Source organism: Ptychodera flava, chromosome 7, assembly GCF_041260155.1.
Source record: "Ptychodera flava strain L36383 chromosome 7, AS_Pfla_20210202, whole genome shotgun sequence".
Taxonomy (NCBI): domain Eukaryota; kingdom Metazoa; phylum Hemichordata; class Enteropneusta; family Ptychoderidae; genus Ptychodera; species Ptychodera flava.
The window spans coordinates 9,627,847-9,641,347 of NC_091934.1; the positions used below are offsets into that span (position 1 = coordinate 9,627,847).

The following is a 13,501-nucleotide window of genomic DNA, read 5'->3' on the forward strand; positions in this document are numbered from 1 at the left end:
AAGAGCATTGTGACAGCTTGCATTCCAGCAAGTTTGAGTCAGATATTTTGAAGTATTGAGACAAAACATAGGGAAAACCGACTTTTGAAAGGTTATGCAAATAATCTTGTCACGTGATAGTTATGTAAACAATGGTGACACTGTGGTTACCAAAGTGTTCCCATATATGTAGGCTTTCAGAAAATGTATACTTACGGGGGTTATGAGTTTATTAACCGTTAGAGAATTGTTAGATTAAAAAGGTCACATTTCTTGTCTTGGAACCTTAATAAATTGATTCCCTGGAAGATTACGTGTAAAATTTCTTTGTTGTACAATATAAAAGCCGCAAGATTTCAGAGACAAAGGTAAACTCGCCGAGAATCCCCTTTGAAATGGCACCACGTGCACATGATAAGGTCAGTAATTGATCCAGATGAAAAGGTCAGTTAGTATCTTACAACAGACAAGGTAAAATGAAAATTCGTGAAATGTATCACTTTTTATAACCTTCTTAACTTGCTTTAAGCGTCACGAGCAAATTATTCTCTCAACAGGAACACAAACTCAATATATAACTGTAAATGTCAAAAGAAAATCTTATAAACTTGGAAAGGAACATGTTATTATTGTAAAATTTCCTGTATCTACAGTACATTTGTTTTTTTGCAGTGCATGACAACCACCCGAATGATACTCAACTTAAACCTTCTGTTTACGCAAATATACTGTTTAGGTTTTTGAAGTCTGTACCAACATATTATCCTTGCTAATGGCTTGGGAATAGGATTCTTGGTGAAACCCTTGCTAATGGCTTGGGAATAGGATTCTTGGTGAAGTCCTGCCTCAAGTTTTTCATGTCAACTGTACGCCGTCAGTTGCGTCCACGAGGTAACCATTTTGCATTTCAAACTGCTGTCCATCACAAAGTGACGCGCAAAAGTTGTTGGTGATCAAATATTTACTTTTAAATCATTATCACTAATAACGATATACCAGTACAAAATGCCAGAATGTTTGTATGGGAAACACCTACATACTTTTAGGTTTGTGGTATATACAGATAATTACGTGTTCTTGCGTATGCTTGATCAAGCCAATGGCAACTTAATAATGCAAGCTTAAAATTCGCTAATCTTATTTATCTACGGTTTGAATAAGATTGTCGTCAAATATAATGCAGCCTCTGAAATTATGGTGAGTTGCACAATTTCTTAGCTAAGGCCTATTTCAGTACAACCATCTTGAAGGAGAGTGTTCTAAAAAGAGTCAGTCCAACTACAACAATAGAAGCAACACGTAGAGTGCGGGTACACATTAGGATCATTGCATAGATAAATTAATAAAGAAGGCAGTTCAACCAGTACTCCTTGTCTTCTATTGATCTTTATTTTAAAAATACCGACGTTTCGGCAACACACAAGTTGCCTTCTTGAAGGCAGCTTGTGTGTTGCGTCATGCAATGGCTATATTTACAGAAACGATTAAATAATTGGTCAATTTACGACTATGCTAAAGATATGTAAAACGATCGTAAGTAATGCTCTGTGCTGCTGTATATTTACTGATTACACAACTGAAACACGAAAGAGTCTACAGAACACGTCAACGGATCTAATGCATAAGCTTCAAAAGTGATAATTTAATGTATATTTGGTTGCCTTTGAGTAATCGATATCAACAGCTTGTTCTCTGCTGTATAAGTTTACATAAAATAGAATGAATGCTACACTTAATCTTTTTCGATTGTCAGCAGATGGACAATCTCTCGCATTTTTGAAAGAATATACTTAAGAGATGTGAGATATTAATTTGCTGGCACTTGCATTTGATGGAAAACATTCAGATTCGTAGACGCTCCACGCATTGACTTCGGTCTTACATTGAGCTATTGGCTGTTTCTTAAAAGCAAAACGATTTCCCTATCAGCCATCTCATTAGACCACTTTAGAAATTTTGCTCTTTTCACATCATTTTGCCACCGTCATTTATCACATAGCCGGCATAGGTCTGACGTAATTATATGTACGATCAATGCGATAATGTTCCACTCATCAAGTAGCAAATCATCACCATATTAAGGTACCAAGTTGTCGAGTTTGTCGATTGGCCGGCAAACAAGGATAGCATCTGCCATTCAAAACTTGGCCGTGTGTGATAGACGGAGCATTTACTAAGCGCAGCCAGTTGCAACTCAAGTACAAAAACAAGTTCAATCGCAAATTTTGTGTTTCTGCAGTAGGCCTATGATGGTGAAATATCTAGCTACCTTTTTTGATTCAATTTCTTGACCTAGTGCCTATTTATTTCGCACTATAGAACGTACGTTGTATTAAAATTCTCAGGCTCACGTCACTTTATCATTTTGGGTGGCCTGGAAGGTGAAATGCCCCTAGAGACGTTTTATGGATTATATGAAAATTGATGGAATTTTGCAGTCCTTCCCTGCAGGACTAAATTTCTGATTTTACCCTATTGATGAGATGTGTGGATCGAGAAAGTTCATCATAGCCTTAACATACTGGGATTGAGCAGCTTACACTTATAATCCAGTGGCCAATGTATCAATTGGTGCAAATAGTGTGCAAACCAATGCTTAATGAGGAGAGTAGCCAAATCGTGCCTGTAATCCAACCATGTCGAATATATTACGTTATTATTGCCAGGAACTCAGGTATTTCCTTTCCAGTTGGAATTTCGAACGAGACTGGTATTATGTTGCAGTGTAGTGTGAAGATAAAGGGTGCTTTGCAACTTGTCATAGACTTATTTTTCCTTCTGCAGTCGGACAATAAAATTAGGATCTATTTTCAAGACGGAATTGTTGCGAATCAGCTTAGCTTTCTTCTTAGTAGTTATATAAATAGTGAGACAAAAGCAATTTATTTTACGCCTATATGTTCTGAGACAATATTTTTTTATTTAGTTTATCATTTTCAAACCTTGTTTCTGGCAAAGTGGTTTTCTTAAAGTCATACGATAGCCATGGTTAGTACTTCAGTTGAAGAATGTAACCGACATGGCATTAAAAGTTCATGAAAAAAGAAAGTACATGCTAGTAGAAATAAAATTTAATACTTTTTATGTACCATTTATAAGAATGTAAATTTATAGTCAATTCGATGCATCACACTTTGCAGGGCCAGAGCTGTAGCTTAGTGCATTTTTGCGGCATATCAAAAGGATTACCCACTATATGACGTCATGCAGAAGTAATCAATTCTGTTCATTATCATATCATGGCACAAGCATTGTATTGTCCTAAACCAATTATATGCTTCAGCATTTTCAACGCAGCTTACCCATTCGAATGCAGCACTTGCGAATGATTTCTTGTTGCCATTCATTACTTACGTACATTAGCTGCAAGTGCATACATGAAGATGACGTCGAAAAAGACCAAGATACATGTGATTGATATACGCGAGGAGGAAGACTTTAAAGAGAGGGACAAGTTACCTATACCAATCCATAACTTTGTGATTGAAAATGTGTTTGTTGATTCCTACAAGAAGCCTAAAGCTGCCGAGGAAGAGAAACTGCGTATCAGCTTTATGTCAACTGTCGCTGACAACATCAGTATAGCTGGAATACAGGTCGTTGTCGGAACGTCAGTCGCCCTCGTGAGAAGGCAAGTATACGCTCATAGTTTCTACTTTTCAACTTACATACACATTCAAAGTAGTGATTTCAAGCTTATACAATACTTTTCTGATCTACCTCGTATAGCGCTTCATTTTAACGCTCTTAGTGCTAGAAAAGCTTCCACCATTTTACTTTTTCGAAAATCCAAAACTGTATTTTTCTTCATAGAGTTCACATAGGGATGGCGGCCATTTTGAATTTCAAGTATTTGTAAATCTTGGCTAATTTGTTTCTTTTGTACCAAAATTTTAACAGTGACCCAAATTTTTAATCTTAATTTTTTGAAACAGAATGGTTGAAAAATATTCTTTCTGGAAAATTTGAGGAAAAATTCATTTTTTCACTATCGAAGCGCGTGCTATCTTAATTCAGAACAACGGTATTTCTGATTCTGCCGATGTGATATTTGCATGGCACATTTCGTATAAACATTCTTTAACTCCCCTAATTATCGTTGGAGTAGAATCGGCAACGTCCTCGCTGATAAATGATTCTTTATTGACATTTGAATGGCTTCAATCTGTACAAGAACAAGACTCCCTGGGCCATTGTTCTTTAATGTCTATCCCAACCTCTCAATCATGACAGTGTGTAAACAGAACAAATGTTATGATATAGAAGCCACTTCTTTCAGACTCTACCATTGAAAAATAAACCCAAACAGTGTAAGACAAATTTTCACTCCGATAAAATATATCGCACACATAAATGGCACTGCTACAAACATCAAACTGGGAAGAATATAACTCACACAAATCATGTAACGGTATATCTACACAACTTCTTTGAACGCGTTTAAGATTCACAGAGGCGCAGATTGTCCGCTGCGAGTCTTGGATCAACAATTAAGAAATCACATTGTATTAAACTAGTCCTGCGTAGCTTGCATAGGCTTCCCTTTCTAAACGAATACAGTTCAAATTGGTATGTCTAGCTTTCAACGTTTTTATAGATAATATTACACCACGTTATTTGAAAGAGCTGGTGTTATTTTATACATGTATGAGTGCTGTTTAGCGGTTTGAGATCTAGAAGAAATTTCATCGTCGTCATCATCATCGTCATCACCATCACCTGTTTAACAACAAAATTAACCATTGTAGCTGCTTACTTTGGTGTAATGAATGCTCATTAATTAAAGTGGCACTCACACTTGGTAACATTTTGAAAGCACATTTTTTAATGCCAACGGTCGATATTTGACGAGGCGACTGAGCGCGGATCGCGAGATATCCATAAAAACATGTCTTCAAAAAAGTAAAAGTTTATATTCCAGTGGCCCACCTAAATTCAGCTTCCGAACATCGAACGTTCGGCACTAGGGCCATTGTCAACTAAGCTATGGAGTACGAGTCTACGCTGACACTGCTGTACGCCACAGTACCACTGGCGTCGGTGATCGGTCATGGCCTGTGGGAGAAAGCTGAGTCTTACTGACTTGGCGTATAAACGAAAAACAATTTTTGCTGATTTCACCAGAATTGGCAAAGGTGACAAGCACAATTAAGTGCGGTTGATACATAGCGGCCGCCGCGTGATATGCATAGACGCATGCCACGCGCGCATACCACGCGCGCGGCGTACTGTGCGGCAGACGACAAAATGTAGTCATCGGAGGCGGCTAATATTTGACATGTGAAAACTGATGTTTATGTGATATTGGTTAAAAATATAATACAACCGATTTAGAATAATGAAAACGACAAAAACTAAGGAGAAGTTTTTAAAAACTTACCTGAGGTAAAGGCATAATGCTGTATATAATGTCTTTGCAGTGGGAAGTAAATTAATTGCGTCGTTCGAACTTATTGTAGACTCCCTAGAATATCGTCAATCAGCACAACAATAATCTTTACGGCCCTGATATGGCTTTTGCGGCCCGAGGTCGTACGGCGGATGGGCCCGAGCGTGCGGAGGGCCCGTACGCCGTACGACCAAGTGCCGCAAAAGCCGTATCAGGGCCGTGAAGGTTTTATCATATACCTTATGAAATGGTAAATATGTGGTTTACATAATATTGAACATAGTTTGGGAGATAAAAATGCGTGCGATATAAAAAATTCATCGCCATTTGTGTCAGGTTTTCAGAAACACGATGACCGCTTCCCGTCGCGGATTGACATACATAATGACGTCATTTGTTTACCTGCAGAATTCTAGAACGCGCAAAGCAACATCCGTACTGTATGTGACCAACAGAGATCAAGGCTGAAAACGAGGTGTTAGAAGGACAAAAGCGTGTTGTCAGTTTCTGGTAATTTATACTGAACAGGCACGCACTTAGTATACACAGGATTTCACTAGAATTTAGAATAAAAGCCGATGTCACCTGCACGGCTCTACTGTCGCCACGCGTAATTACGATCTGAGCGAGCAGACGTTTTCCTAATCTCGCGCTGGCTTTGTGTACGAATGGAACGTTTGCAGATAGCAACGCGCGTAGTAACCAGAATCGAAATAGTTCATAAATGCACGCGATTGCCCATATTTGGGCACCGGCCGGGGCGTGATACGTAAAAAAAATGCACGGATCTGAGGGCGCTTTCTCCCATAGCTTTACACAGGCACGTGAATGTAGGTATATGATAACAAACCTTCGGGGGATTTCGAGTCAAAATTAGAACGATCGTAAAACTTTGGGATGTGAAAAATACGCTCGGGAAATGACATGTTTTTATCGATATCTCGCGATCCGCGCGCAGTCGCCAAGTCAAATATCGACCGTTGGCATTAAAAAAATGTGTTTTAAAAATGTTACAAAGTGGGAGTGCCTCTTTAATATCGATTGCTAATTGCTGATTGCTAATGGAGATAATGCTGTAATGTGTTTATCGTATCTAAGTATCCATTCTTAACGGTGCAATGACAACTACGCAGGCCGCCCCGCGAGCATATGTGTGAGTAATTCGTAAACTAGAACAACAGAACTTTCATCAAAAGTGACGATATGTTTTGCGATGACTTTGATCATTGATCATTTAAAATGCCTAAGTTCGTGGGCAAATGTGCGAGCGAAATCATGTAGCCTACGGTGGTTACTGTTTAAAGTTTACATTTCCTATTTGCACTTGCCTAATAAAAGAACTTCTTTCGAAATAAACTAAATTCGCATGTTGTGGGTTCGAATCCGTTTGAAAACTAGCCGTATTTGTATCATAATTCTCTTGACTGTCATAACTGTTTAAACAATAATGAAATGTTTTTTGTAGAAGAGGATTATCGTCAATTTAATTAATGTTAGTTTTTTAAAGAACGTAAGTGCTGGGTGTATCGGATGTAAAGTATTGCAAACGGGCAGTTGCTTGAAATACCATTCGATAATTTAGTCAGGTATGCCCGCTTGAGTGGAAACGGCCAGGTTACGACATCATCTGAGTTATTATGTTTTTCCATTACATGTCCTCGGAAGTCCAATCCAATCCCCTCAGTGGCCACCGCCTTTCTCTTATTTTCAATTATATTACCATGTTCTGCCTGTCGCATTTTGATTGGTCGAGCTGAACCACGTGACTGACCACAAATACACAGTAATGGTCTGTTTACATGCCCGTGAATATGAATAATAAGATTAACAACTCAAAGTATCGTATCTTTACAGCTCAAACGTAAATCATAATCAACCACAAAATAAAATGAGCACTTGTGGGCCAAGTTGAGATACTTTTTTTCTGAAAATATCTCCGGATTTGCCAATATTTTACAGCGCGCTTGACAGTGCGTCACGTATTGCTCAGTTCTGGGGCCCAGTTGTCGTTCGCTCTGAAAATTTTTCGCAAATTTTGATGGTTTTCTTCGGTTCGTTGATAATATAATGGAAATAACAGACTCCGCTCTGACCATTAACGTTTATTTATGGGCGCGTCCATACGTTTTTCTCAAAGGTTAGCTCCTGTAAAAACCACAGATAAATGTAATGTGTTATTTGGTCACATTGTGCAGTAAATATCAAAGCCCCTCAAGATGGTACGATAAGAGTTAAATGGACTGCGTTTTAGCGTCTTGGAAAGACGAATAATGTCCCAACGCACACTTGTATACACGAGTGAAAAACATTACGCCACAGTTGAATACACAGGAAACTATAATCGATAAAGTCTTATTTCAGAGTTGTTACTTACTTATTGAAAAAGCGCAGAAATCTAACGGAATTCCGTGTGTCTCTGACGTCAATGCTTATTGCAACAAACAAGAAGTGTATGCTAAACAATCATTCACAACTTCATCTTACAGATTATATTGCCATTAAAGAGTACAATGAAGATTGCATTGGTAATTGATTAGAGTGCGTTTCACCTAAGTACCGCAACTCAGTGTATGAGACGGACACAATCCACATACGAGACACACGATTAGCTTGGGTATCACGGGACATCTTAAAGCCACCGACTCGTCCATTAAAGTACAGTAAACCAGCCTGGGTCAGCCCCTGTTTAGACTGAGAGATAAACAGTTGACTTGACTTAATCTACAATGTAACTGTTTCTTTTACAATTTAAAAAGCTAAGATTTCAAGAGGTGAAGGTATTCTCAACAAAAACTAACTAAAAAGCCACACATTGTAGATCAAGTGTATCTCTCATTCTTGACAGAGCGGCAGCCCCATGCTGGTTTACTCTGATTAATCAATGAGAATGTGACTGTCAAATGTGTAGTGATACCCAAGCTGATCGTTTGTTTTATACGTGGGTTGTGTCCCTCACATATACTGAGTTGCGGTAACTAGGTGAAACGCAATGTATAAAGGGCTCTTAGAACTTCAAAATGCCAACTTACTGACGTTTTCTTTCGACCATGCTTTCAATCAACCATAGGACATTATGGACATTGGTCTTGTTATGCGGACTGGGATTGGTTACATTCCAGATCCTTGACAGAATAGCTTATTTCGCTGGCTTCCCTGTAAATGTCAACGTCAGAATGAAATACGTCGAAGAGCTGACATTTCCTGCCGTAGCCATTTGTAACTTTAACTTGCATAGGTATGTGTTTCTAGCATTGGGAATAAAGGGATCATATATTATATATATCTATATAGAACGAAACTTTGGGGTTTTTTTACTCAACATTTTGTAAAATTATTTCATAGGATTTGTCGATTGCATCATTTTTATTTGGCTAATTCAGGCGAATTTCGGTTGTAACTGTATTAAAACGTTTCGGAAGATTTTGAATGTCTTGAAGCTCTGACATTTTGCAGGTTGGCAATAAAGCGAATCAAGTTTTTAAAAGTGAGTCAGAAATTACATATTAAGTGTGTTTATGTTGAATGAACTTGTATTCATTAGGCGTTCGGCAATCGCAAAAGCCAACCTAACTGGACTTTTTGACACTATGTATACATCGAGCAATCCGAATTTCACTCAGTACGACATCTCAACAACAGCCACAGAACAGTTCTATAGAGAGTCTGCGCATCATAGGTACACAATGTTCTTTGAGTAAGTACTGACAACCTGTAAAGCAAGCTTATCCCTAAAACTTGCAGTCCGCTAGTTCTATCCTAGCCATTGTGCAAATACTTATATATACTATAGGTTCGAATGATTTCCCAACAATCGATAGCCCAATGATAAATCGATCACCCTCGTTTTGTATAATTCGGGGCTCTTCATGTAATGGTATTCATGAGGTTTACGATTTGCAAAGGTCAGTTGGCGTTTCCCTTTTGATAACAATTAATAACAGTCAGATACTTTTATCACTATAATGTTGGCACCTGCCTAAAACTCTCAATGTAAAAATATTCGTATATCGCTAAGAAGTAACGCGTGTATACAAGTTAAGCTTAATTTCAGCGAATGCTTAGACGATTCATGAGGAGACCAAATCTAACTGATGTTGCAACCAACGTTATCCGACTCTCTATGGAACAATCGGTCCATTACACTCGTTTGATCTGCTGGGGAATAAATATAGGCATACCTGGTAGCATGCTACTGTAACGGTACGTAAAAAGATTAAACCCGGAAATTTCTAAACAAGCGTACATATATGTTTAATTCTAAGACTCCAGTTTGTTAATTTGATTGACGTTCTTCTCTAATTTTGTTCAATAAGACCGAAGTGGCAAGGGTCATTTGTCAATCTGGACGTTCTTAAACCAATTCTGACAGATTTCGGTGTTTGCTATGCCTTCAATACTGGCGAAGACGGAGACGAGATACGTTCTGTCAAAGACACAGGTATCATGCTCATTCAAATTACTTTTTTCTCAGTTCATTCCAATTATTTTCTTTCTAAATTCGTTTGGTTTATTGCATGCCTAGGCGAGTACATTATATACGTCGGACAAGATATCGAGGTCAGTATGATTGAATGAGACACTATGTTATAGTGTAATAATAAAGGCATTTCGGCAACAAAACAACAACTACCATCATTTAAGATATTATGAATAACCTAATAACGCAAGGTTAACCGTATACACAGTGTTAAATGAACTTCAACACTTGATGTATCCAGAAAACATCTTCGTTCCCTCGACAACACGTCTTAGACACACAAACATTTTCACGAGTGACCAATTATCCTGGGCGTATTCTGTGCTCTGTGTCAATTCAGTGTCCACAGACGTTTTTCTCCAATACTAAGTCAATGAATGCCTCTCTAATTAAGTGTCATGTAAGTTTCGTTAAAAGGCAAATCTCTTTTATTTTGTTAATAGGAAAATCATTTGGCTTTAGTGTTGTCCTAGATGCACATCAGGAAGAGTACAATATTGGCCCAGAGTTGGCAGTTGGTTTTCAGGTGATGTTGTATCCACAAGGGGAGGTTCCGTTGGTAGGTGACTTGGGCTTTGCCGTATCAGTCGGTCAAGAAGTGCGTATCGGTATCGATGTGACCAATGTAAGTATATTTTGATTGCATGTAAATACTGAATTTGAAGAGTAATGGTGCAATATAGCATATTACTGCACGGATTTTACACGAGTGTATATGGCAGGTTTACATGTGCTTGTATACAGTGAGAATGCAAATGACACCATTTTGACATAATCATTCTTTATGACTCATGATTAACTTTTTTCTGCCTTTTTAAACGTTGCATAGTGTTTTGGTTCTTAAAGATATTCATGGTTGGTTATCATATACAAAAATGTGGCCGATTTACATCAAAAGATTCTGTAAGAAATGTAACCTCTAACTTCAACAGGCTTATACATTATCTTTTTGGAATATTATTTAAATTGATATTGTGAATCACATAATATATATATATATATATATATATATATATATATATATATATATATATATATATATATATATATATATATATATGCGAACAATAAAATAAATTGATAAATCGAGATTTCTTCATTTGTTATACATATTCGATATATGTGTATTCATTCCGGAAATAGAATTAAGGGCGGCACAAACCGTATATCATTAATGTAGCCTTTTTAAATATATATAGATGTAAAAGGGTCTAGTTTTAACATCAGCTCTCGACTATTGTTTAATTTAACCTTTTTTTTGCAGATAACGAATCTCACGCCCCCACATGGTAGTTGTGGAAAGAGGGCTCTGAAATATTACGACAAATACTCAAGAAATTCTTGCCGAATGGAGTGCGTAACTGATTTTATGGTGGAAAGTTGTGGATGCAAAATGTTTTACATGCCAGGTACTGTATTGATAATATTTCTTCCATTGATGGTAAAGGTCACTTAAACATTCAAAACAATATCCTCACTTATAGGACCAAACATTGATATCTTTCGCATTGATTGGCTGGTTTAAGAAAGTAAAATCGAAAACTGTCACTTAAAATAAGTTTTTTATATATATAAACAGGAAGTGTAACGATATGTGACATCGAAACGGCTTATTACTGTGGTCGAGCAGCGTTAGGTGAGTGGCTTATTGTGATCACTATAAACTGTGTAGTTCGATTGATGGTGCATCTTCTCACCTACTGGTTTTATTGATCAAAAAATGGTGAAATAATTAGAGTGCTTTGTAGACAGTCAGTAAAACTTATGAACAGATACGGAGTATATTAATGAATATCTGTATACCTCGTGCAGTTCGTAAGGGTTATACAAATATATAAATATAATTGAAGTATCTATTTTCTATTTCTATTGTTGTTGTTTTTTTAATTTCAAATTGCTTTTTTGTTGGTAAATAACACCAAATAGCATCGCCTTTTAAAGAAAATGGAGCTGACATCCGGTTTTAATTGGTTATGCTACGAGTGCAATTTGTAGAATGAAATATAAATCTAGGCAAATAGCGGATAAATATTTAATTGATTTTACACTGCAAAGTGTCATCTCATTTCTATGTACTTGTCTAAGTAGAAAAACAATTTCTTTCCAGCTATGGTAACAAACATTAGCGATACTTGTGAGTGCCCAGTTCCTTGCTCCCAGCTGATCTACAAACCAATTCTGTCAAATGCAAAGTTTACGTCTGATATTTATGGCATCTATCTAGAAGATATATATAAGTTACCCAGAGTATACTGTGAGTAAGTAGCCTTGATTTTTTGCTCGCTTTTTGCGTAAATCACTTTATTTTCGGCAACAGTAGTGAATATCCCATAAGTTTATTTCCGAAAGACGGCTATATTATATATCCAGGGGCAAGAAAAGGAAATTTATTTTATAACTATCTTGATGAATTTACCTACAATGTGCTGAATCCTTACTGTTTTAGAGTTGCCATGAGACCCCTTGTTCACGCACACACTAGGAGATGAGTTGCATACCATGGTCTCCTGATACTTTAATGATGTACGATCGGAAAAAAGTAAAAGTAATGTCAATTTTTCAAATTGGGATTTTGAATACCTACATATGTGAATAGTCCAAAACTGGGGAAAAAGATGGGGTCACCGCGCTTGTTTTTTTACAAAATGACATTAAAATTCACGGTTTTTCACAAAATCACTAAAAATCAATAAAACAGGTCATCATTTTCATATTTATATCATGATTGCATTTTTCACGTTTACACTGTAAAAGATAAAGAAATTATAAACCTAAGCTACTTTGAAGATTTTACTTACATTAAAATTGAGTTAAAAAGTCATGATATTTATTTTTTAACCAAAATTGCAACAAATATGCCCCAAATTTTTAGGAATGGGAGAGGGTAATTTATTAATTATTGATAGTTTCTACTAATGTCAATTTTCTCAAACTTTGCTAAATAATAGCTCTTTTTGTGAATTTTTCAAAACCACATTTTGTTTAGTAGGTCACCGAGCTCGATTTTTCACAATTTTGCAAAATCTAACTAGGATTTACAGGTTCTGGCGATAAACCATGCTCTCCCGGGTTCGTCGCGCGAGGGCGCTCTTCAAATGCTGCTGACCTGCCGTGGCTACCTGCAGTGGCCCTGTCCAGGCATGGTCATGATTCAAGCCTACCATTAAACTTTAATGAGAGGGAAATGACAGAACAAAGCAAAGACTTTTAGGTTCTTCTACTTTTAGAGTCTATATATTAATACAGCATACAAAAAATCACGTAATATTTATTGCCGTGACGCTTATCGGTGGGGATTAGGTTGACTTCGCTGCAGGCTAAGTAAGTTGTCACACACTACGTGGAGCCAGGAGCCGAGGCCGTGAACTTGGCGTTTCTCCAATACACGATGACAATCGTAAAGGCAAGCCCGCAACTGACACAAGTGTCAATATTTTCGGCTAGTACACTCAAATCGACAATTCGACGGCCATTCTTCCGTTCTTCGGTAGGTCTAGGCCTACTAGCGACACTATCATTGGGATTATAACCACGACCTCCTTTTGTATAGAGAATCAGATCTCTGACTTACGCTGTACAGGCTACGGTCATGTTGCATTTTTTTATCTCTTTGCTGAATTCTCGTACCTTCCAGCGTGTTTTGAGGGCACGCTGAA

General features: G+C 37.3%; 1 protein-coding gene across 1 annotated transcript; it reads left to right on the top strand.

Moving 5' to 3' along the window:
* The first annotated feature begins 3,362 nt into the window (after positions 1-3,362).
* Positions 3,363-11,301, top strand: LOC139137801 (acid-sensing ion channel 2-like). The gene is made up of 5 exons (XM_070706071.1): positions 3,363-3,610; positions 8,910-9,062; positions 9,682-9,806; positions 10,289-10,470; positions 11,110-11,301. The coding sequence occupies exons 1-5, from the start codon at positions 3,363-3,365 to the stop codon at positions 11,299-11,301; spliced, it is 900 nt and encodes a 299-aa protein (XP_070562172.1).
* Positions 11,302-13,501: the final 2,200 nt, after the last annotated feature.